Source organism: Fulmarus glacialis, unplaced genomic scaffold (genome assembly GCF_000690835.1).
Source record: "Fulmarus glacialis isolate BGI_N327 unplaced genomic scaffold, ASM69083v1 scaffold10884, whole genome shotgun sequence".
Lineage (NCBI taxonomy): Eukaryota > Metazoa > Chordata > Aves > Procellariiformes > Procellariidae > Fulmarus > Fulmarus glacialis.
Genome location: NW_009208699.1, coordinates 26,885 through 34,677, shown reverse-complemented (window position 1 = coordinate 34,677; position 7,793 = coordinate 26,885). Strand labels below are relative to the sequence as shown.

At 44.1% G+C, this 7,793-nt stretch overlaps 1 protein-coding gene across 1 annotated transcript in view; it reads left to right on the top strand.

The window, feature by feature from the left end:
* The window catches only part of LPAR3 (lysophosphatidic acid receptor 3), a 10,900-nt gene extending 7,005 nt beyond the window's left edge, over positions 1–3,895 (top strand). Inside the window, exon 3 of the mRNA XM_009576580.1 lies at positions 3,546–3,895. Coding sequence (XP_009574875.1) covers positions 3,546–3,895 — 350 coding nt within the window. The remainder of the gene's footprint in view (positions 1–3,545) is intronic.
* Positions 3,896–7,793: the final 3,898 nt, after the last annotated feature.

Genomic DNA, 7,793 nt, shown 5'->3' with positions numbered 1-7,793 from the left:
CTGAAATAGCAGCTTTGGGGCAGATGATTTTCAGTTTCAGTGAATTTATAGTTTAATTGGTAACTTGCTGTTTTAACTCGGGTGCACATGTGGCAAAGGCAACTGGAAGCTACCGCACTCTTTTTTTCTCAGCGTTGGCATGCTCAGGGACAGCTTTCATGTGCAGAGTTTTATGACATGATACTGCGGAAGCATCAGTAGTGCTTCCAGGTACACAGGAATTCATTTTCAAGCAGAGATGATGTGATCTACAAGAAAATCCACGTTTCAATCTAACGGAAAATCCTCAAACTAACCTTGAGGCATTGTGACACCTGATCTCCCATAATCCGGTGGGAAGACTCGGAGCTGTTCTTCTGATCCGTGTTGCAGCCAGGCTGTATTTCATGTCACTTCTGTGAATTTTAGAGAGTCCAAGAATTTAAATTCTTTTTGGAGTGTGCCACTTTGTCAGGGAGAGGAGCTCCTACGGGATAGAAAGTCTGCAAATAAGAAAATCGCCAAAGGGCCAAGACAAAGGTATATATTTATGCTTAACCATGGTTCCCTCTGAAAGCTCTGTGGTAAAAATAGCAAAATCCGAGCAAGGCTGCGAGTCTGAGCCGTGCCTTGCTTTCATCTCTGCGGTGCTAAGAGCAGGGTGTGAATCACTTGTGTTGTCTACAAACATAGCAAAATGTATTTTTCCTGGAGTCAAAGCAACAGCCCCACGAAAGCATTAGCCAGTAACTCCGACATTGTCACTGCATTGCCCCGTCCTTGTCTTCAGTCGTGGGGCGGGGGGAAATGCGCAGAGACTTGTCTAGAAATGACTTTTATCTTCCCTTACTTTTGCCACTGAAACCTCTTGGGGTTTTGCCTGTATAGGTAGACAGGGATATATCCTAGGAGTTCACAGACTAATCCTGCCTGCAATCTTGGGGTTTTGTCTGAAGGAGAGATTTCTGTGTCTTTTGTTAAATGTGGCTGTGGGGTCTGTTTCCTCTCCTGCCGACTTCCATGAAGGCAGGGTTGGGCCTTGCACGTTTTGTGGTACAAGTGGTGAAAATGCTTTCAGTGCTTGTTCTAAGGAGAGTTTGTTACCATCTTAATTTCTGCATGGAGCTGGTGTGTTGGCGACTTTGCCAGTGACCCTTGGTGGCTAGCGAAAGCTCTCTGTCCAAATACTTACCGAGACACTCAACTAGACACAGTGTTGTTGTCTGGGTGGTCTGGTTCTGGTGCTTGTTAAAATGGATGGGATTTGCTGGTGAACCCCAGGGCAATAAATCAGTACAGTGTTTTCTCCGTTGTAGACCGAAAGAGAGCGTTGGTGTCACAACTGCTTACTCAGCACGCTGGAGCCAAACCAGTGTGTAGTGTAGAGACTGACCAGAGAAAACAAGTGTTGTGGTAGCAGCTTGCAGCTCCCGATGCCAGTGGGCAATGGAGGAATGTTACTGATGTATCTCAAAACTAACACCATGAAATTAGTACTTAGCGTCATAAAAATCTTGGTACAGCAGAGTAGAAAATGCAGTTTCTGAAGGAGGTGGTCTCTTGCCTTTCTGTTCTGTACAATATTGCCTGGAACATAGTAAATCAGTTGCTTGAGCTTTGTCTGGACTCCAGGAGCATAGATTTGCAGCAAGATCTGTGGTACCTTGTCCTGGATACACTTTTCAGCAATCCTAATGCTTACTAAACCACATGAATTCACTTTATATGCCATTATGGCCTGCCCATCAGATGGGCACCGTGTCCATTAAAATCCTCGATGGGGAGAAGTGTCCAGTGCTGCTGAAGCCAGCCCATGAGCACAGCACAGCTGATGGGATGCCCGAGTCAAGTGCTGCCGAGTCCTGGCTCCGGCGCTGCCTGGGTCCTGCCGTGAGCCAGGCTGCCCTCCCACTGCTTGCTTGCATGGCTTAGATACGGGAAAACCAGTGGCTTTAAAAAAATGAGCCGGATTTTTTTGAACAGATACCAACACCCCCAGGAGAGCTTTTTGGCATGTAGCTGCTATCATCCTTATTTGTTTGATTATTTTTTCTAAGCCCAGAAAAGGGGAAACTCTGCTGTTATAAATGATTGGAATTTCCTCAGTACGTTGTTCAAACTGTGACTGTTGTGCAGAGTTGTAATTTTCTATTTCTGTATGTCAGACAGCAATTGTGGCTTGTGCTAAGTTAGTATTATCATGCATACGGCTACTCCTTCCTTGGGCTGAAGGCGAGGGATGACAGGCTGCGGTGCGGGGGGGCAGGAGGGCAGCTGGGGCAGTTCAGGGCCCCTCCCAAGCTCGTGGCCGAGGGCTGCGTTTGGTCGTGATGTTCCCCCTCCCCACCAGGCCTGCCCACACCCCTTCTTTATGTGCAGAAACATGGAAAGATGCAAACGCAATATTGAACTTCCTTCTAAGCTGTGGTTTTGATGCTTTCTTCACATTGTCTTCACTCTAAGATCTCTTCTCCTTATTCCCCCTTTCTTTAATTTTTTTTTCTTTTTTTTTGAGGGGCTGGTGGGAGAGGAGTTTGTTGTCCTACTTTGTCTCTTTCAGCTTTTATTATCACCTCGTGTCTCAATTCTTCCTCACAGGGGCTGTTGTCATTCCTGCCTCGCAGCTGAAACACGAGAACTCTGCTGCTCCTGGGCTTGTCCTGTGGTTTCTTGCTGTGTTTTGGGGAAATGCCTCTCTTGCAGAGTTTTCTTGTTCCCCCAAGACTACACTCCTACCTCCTTATCCTTTTTGTCTTTTTTTTTTGCTTTTTATTCTTTTCTTTCCCTGACTGCTACATCCTTCGGTTCATCTTTGCTAACTCATCTGTTTGTTTCTTTCTCTCTTTTCATTTACAACTGAATTTGTTTCCTGGATCCGAGTTGTTGGGTCTCAAGTACCCAGCACGCACGGCCCGGGAGGGAGCAGAGGAGAGAGGCGGGCTGCTGCTCCAGCCGGGGAGCCGGCGCTGCGTGTGTGTGGCAGACAGCGGCATGCATCCTGCACTAGCTTGGGGTTTCTAGCCAGGACATGTTTAAATTACGTGACTCTTGTTTTATGAATTGGGCAGTGTGCCCATAGCTCCGCAGAGTCAGCTGAAGTGTGACAGAAGACCCATCTCTTCTTTGGATCATCTCACGGCAGTGGTGGAAGTGGGCCACCTGGTATCTTCTCCTCCAGCATACGAGAGACAGATGAAGAGAGGAAGTCTGCGTTCAGAGCGCCAGTTCTCTGCTTGTTAATGCTCCAAAGCTCTTATTTATTTATCAGTGTGGACAAACCACTGTTGTGATGACCTTTCCCCACTTGTGTTTGAGCTGATGCTGTCAGCAGCTGGACTCTTCCTCCCTGCAGCCTTCTGAGAGCTGCCCTACCTCGTGCTCGGGGCTTGGCAGGGAAGCTGTAGCAGATACAATTTTGCTACTGTCATTAGAATTTTGTCCTCTCTTGCTTTTTTCATTTTTGTGTAGAATTTTGATGAACGCAATAATCTTGTAAGATGCAAAAAAACCCCAGATCCCTAGCAGTTTGAAGTCTTTTTTTTTTTTTTTGTCTCCTTTATTTCTAGGTGCTTTTGTTGTCTGCTGGACTCCTGGCCTGGTCGTTTTACTGCTCGATGGTCTGAACTGCACCTACTGTGGGATTCAGAACGTTAAAAGGTGGTTTCTTCTCCTAGCCCTGTTGAACTCTGTCATGAATCCAATAATTTATTCATACAAAGATGATGAGATGTGGGGTACCATGAAAAGGATGATTTGCTGCTCCTCTGAGGATAAGAGTCAGGACAGACGCTCGTCGCGGATCCCCTCGACAGTTCTCTGCAGGAGCACGGATACCTCGGGGCACTACATTGAAGATGGCATTATTCAAGGGACAATTTGTGGAAAAGGAGATCTTGGTGACAAAGGAAACTCCTGAGCTATTCAAGGGACTGACTTGGCTGGAAAAGGAGAGGGGGAAGGGAGAGGTTTTGTAAGAGAAGATTGACTGGCAAAGCTAGTAAACAATATATCCACTTTGTTCCAGAGCCTAAACTCCAGTGTTAACAAAAGTTCTTATAAATAATTGCCTGATGGAAAAACACTTTGTAATGAAGAAAACTTTCTGTGCTGCCGTCTTTCTCCTTTTTTTCTTTTAAGTGCATGAAATTGTTTTTTCGTACAAATGGAATAAATACATCTCAGAGACTTCTTGTGCATGGAAACAAAATGTAAGCAACGTAGTGAGACCCTCCTTAAGCTTTTACAGAGAGAATAAACCTGCCTCACTGTGCAGGCTTGGCATTCATTGAGTATTTATGCTTTGAACAGTTTCCGTGCATCTTGAGGAGGATTGTAGGCTTGGTTGGACAGAATTGTGACCTGTTTTCTCGGTTTACGAAGTTCATGAAGTAGTTCATACTTACCTTATCTCTTCCTCCTCCTTATCTTGCTTTCAAAATAGGTAGTTTGATGGTTTATTAAAGCTATGCCAGAAACCTGGCTGTGATGGGAAGTCCAGACCAGACACCAGTGTGCGTGAATATGTCTGACTGTGGATTGTCAGGATCTGAGAGTACAAAAAGCACAAAAGCCATTATTACTTCCATAGTGGGGTGAATGCTGCAAGGAAATACATTGCACTCTCTGCTGCTGTTGTGTAGGCAGACGGTGAGAGTGGATTAATGAAGAGCAGTGTGGCTGTGTTCATTATGCTCATTTCTTACTTCCCCAGATAACATCAAATGGGTGTGCTCACCCCTCTTTAACTGCTATGCCACCGAGAGAAGTGAAATCCAAAACTGTTTTAAGAGGGCAAACTTTTAAGGGAAGTTTAAATGTACGTATATACAGGTTCAATCGAGCTATTTAAAATAGAAATTAATTTACGGGGAAAAAAGCCTGAAACCAGCCTAAGCTCCTACAACAGTGCAGTATGCATTGATTGTCTGACCTTGTCTTGGGCCACATTTAACCTCTGAATTGCAAGCAGATCTTACTGGAAGGTACTGGAGGAAGAGGCCATGAAACAGCAAGCAGTGAAGGGCTTTCAGCATTGTGACTAATGAAGTCTAGTGTCAGTGCAGCCACAGCCCAAAAAGCTGAAGTTTTGACTTATGGAGTATGCTCTAATGGAGGATCCAGCAATTTAAAGCTCTAGGGTAAAGTTTTTAAATTTAAAATTTTAAATTAAAAATTGGAATGCAGATTTCTCAGTACTGTAAAAACCTGGCTCCTGCTGTCTGGTTTCAACAACAGTGAGCTGCCTGCTACCCGTCTTAATTTCAAGAGGAGTTACCTGTGTTGTGTCCTAGAGGAAGTCTGATCCCTGGTATTAAAGCAGGTGACCACGACCAGAGGTCACTTCGGAAAGTTTTGGAACTTTTGACCACTTGGAATCGTTGGAGAACAACACCAAGAGCATATTGTATGAGGCTGAAAGATAAAGATCAGCTGTGGTTTGGGCAAATTCTTCCTTTGGTGCAAATTGCATGTGGCTATCTGGACTGTGTTGGTCAAACCAGAACCAGCACTTGGCTCAAAGGCCAAGTTGCAGTTTTGTAGAAGGCCCTGGAGGGTTTCATAGCAGGCCTTAGCTTACGAACACTGGAAGCCCCTGTTCAGAGAGCTCTCCTGTAACACAAGTTACCTTGTAGAGATATGGCCTAACGTTTCAAGGTAGATGTCGTATTTGAGTAATGCTAAAAAGGTTTACACATGTTTTTTGCCATTGTAATGCAATGTTCTTGTGCAAATACTACTTCATTAGTTTGGTGTTTTGAAAAGTATGTAAAGTGGTGCTTTCTAGAGCCGGTGGCATTGCAAAGGCATAGCATGCAAGCATTCCTGTCCCTACAGCTACCTGCAGCGCACAGTTCGTGTTAACTAGGCTGAAGCTCCGTATACAAAGCTAACGGAAAATAAAATGCTACTTCAAAATAAAATTCTTGGTTTGTTTTTTATTTGGATGGTGATTGAACATTATCTGGCATTACAGTCAGCAGTAAATGGCTGCTGTTACTCTTACTTGTTTCCACAGATCTGTCCAAGCTAAAACTGATCAAACTGCAGATAAAGATGAAGATGGGGAAGCGTTGTTTCATGTTACCGCAGAGCAGTGGTGGGGGAGGGAGGTTTTAATAAAATTTTCATGTTTATTAACAATACTAGGCAGTGTAATACTTGGTTGAATCAGGTCCTGAAGAGCGCTAGGATGAAGATCTGGAACATCTGCAGCAGCGGAGGAAACACTAGGTCTCTCCTACATGTGGATGATTTTTCCAGGTAAGCAGGAAAAGTTGACTGCTGTAAAGGTAAAGGACTGTGTTGTTTGTAGAGCACCTCACACAGTGGATTCCTGGTCTGGATTAAGGTCTTGAGAGGTATTATCAATCATTCTGCCTCAAGTAAGTGGGAGGATTTGAGGTTTGCACTCTTACTCTTTCTGTTGTCTCATTTTAAAAAAAAAAAAGCCAACAAAACAAATCTCAAAACAAACAATCCAACCCCCAAAAGCTTCCAAACTGGTGCTCTGTGAATGGTATTATTTGCAGTGACATGCCCTCTGTTTCGGCATGATGCTCCCCTCAGAGCTGCCACCTCATTGTCTACTACTGTAAATTACAATGTGACATGACTGGAACAGGAAACTCATCTTGCATCAAACTTTCCTACAAACTGCTACAGCAGAGACTGTATAATGTTTCTTATATCAAACTCTCTAAACATCCAGCTGCTCATGTAGCGGGGAGTTTCTTTCTAACTTCATAAACATTTATCAGAATAGTTTGTCTCAAGTAAAACAGTAAAGCACTATTTGTACTTGAGTGAAGGAAAAAAAAAAAAGAAAAAAAAAAAAAAGGAAAAGAAAAAAAGCAAAGGGCAGTTGGTGAAGGCAAGTTCTGCGGGGTTTCCCTGTTGCCTTTTCACTAATATCGCAGAATAACAGACACGGGTATCTGTTGACTTTGCATGTGCCTGTTCCTATTTATGTATGTCAGCGTACTGATGTGCGAGATGAAATTCATTCTTTTGGGGAAAGCTTTAGGGTGAACACCCACAGAAACCCTCTTAGGAGGCAGAGGAAGACAAGGGTAGAGTTACCATTAAGTTGGATAGTTATAAGGTTTTGTGTGTTCCAGGTGATGCTGGAGGCCTTTCTGTGTCTGAGAGCGCCTTGAGCTGCTGTATTGCGGTAAGTAGCAAGCAGATACTTCTAATGCAACATCTTCACACCAATTATGGTTTGAAAACCTTTGTGATATTCTCCTCCTTTTCCCCTCTCCAGCTGCTTGTCTCCCAAACCAAAGTTGCTCTTCCAGTTGATCCGCAGGTCCAGGAAGAAACGCTCCATGGCTTTTCCCAGGGCAAAGATGTATGGTCTGTCCTCCGTGGTTAGCTCTCCCATAAAGCTTGTGTGGTCACGATCATTAGAGATGCTTTTCAGAGAATTATTATTAAAAGCCGGGAACAATGGGGTTTTATTTTACACGATAGATCTTTTGAATCTTTCTGGATAAGCAGCTAGACTGATCATTGTTTAATAGCTGTGTGCGTGGGAGAGAAGTTTCTCTAGTATCTGTGCTGTCAGTTTGACCTAGGTGGTGTGGGTGATGAGTCCCTCTGGGAGAGCAGCCAAATTGCAACAGCTTGGGTGGCTCTGGAGCATGGCTTCTCCACTGCTTTGGGGCTGCTTTACCATGACTAGTTTTCCCTCAGTGTAGGTTTTGGGGTTTTTTTTTTAGTAATTACTACAGAGTGGTGAAATATATCTGTATTTGTGCATATGACAGCTTGTGCACGTATTTGTGAACTGCAATAATTACTGCAGCTATGTG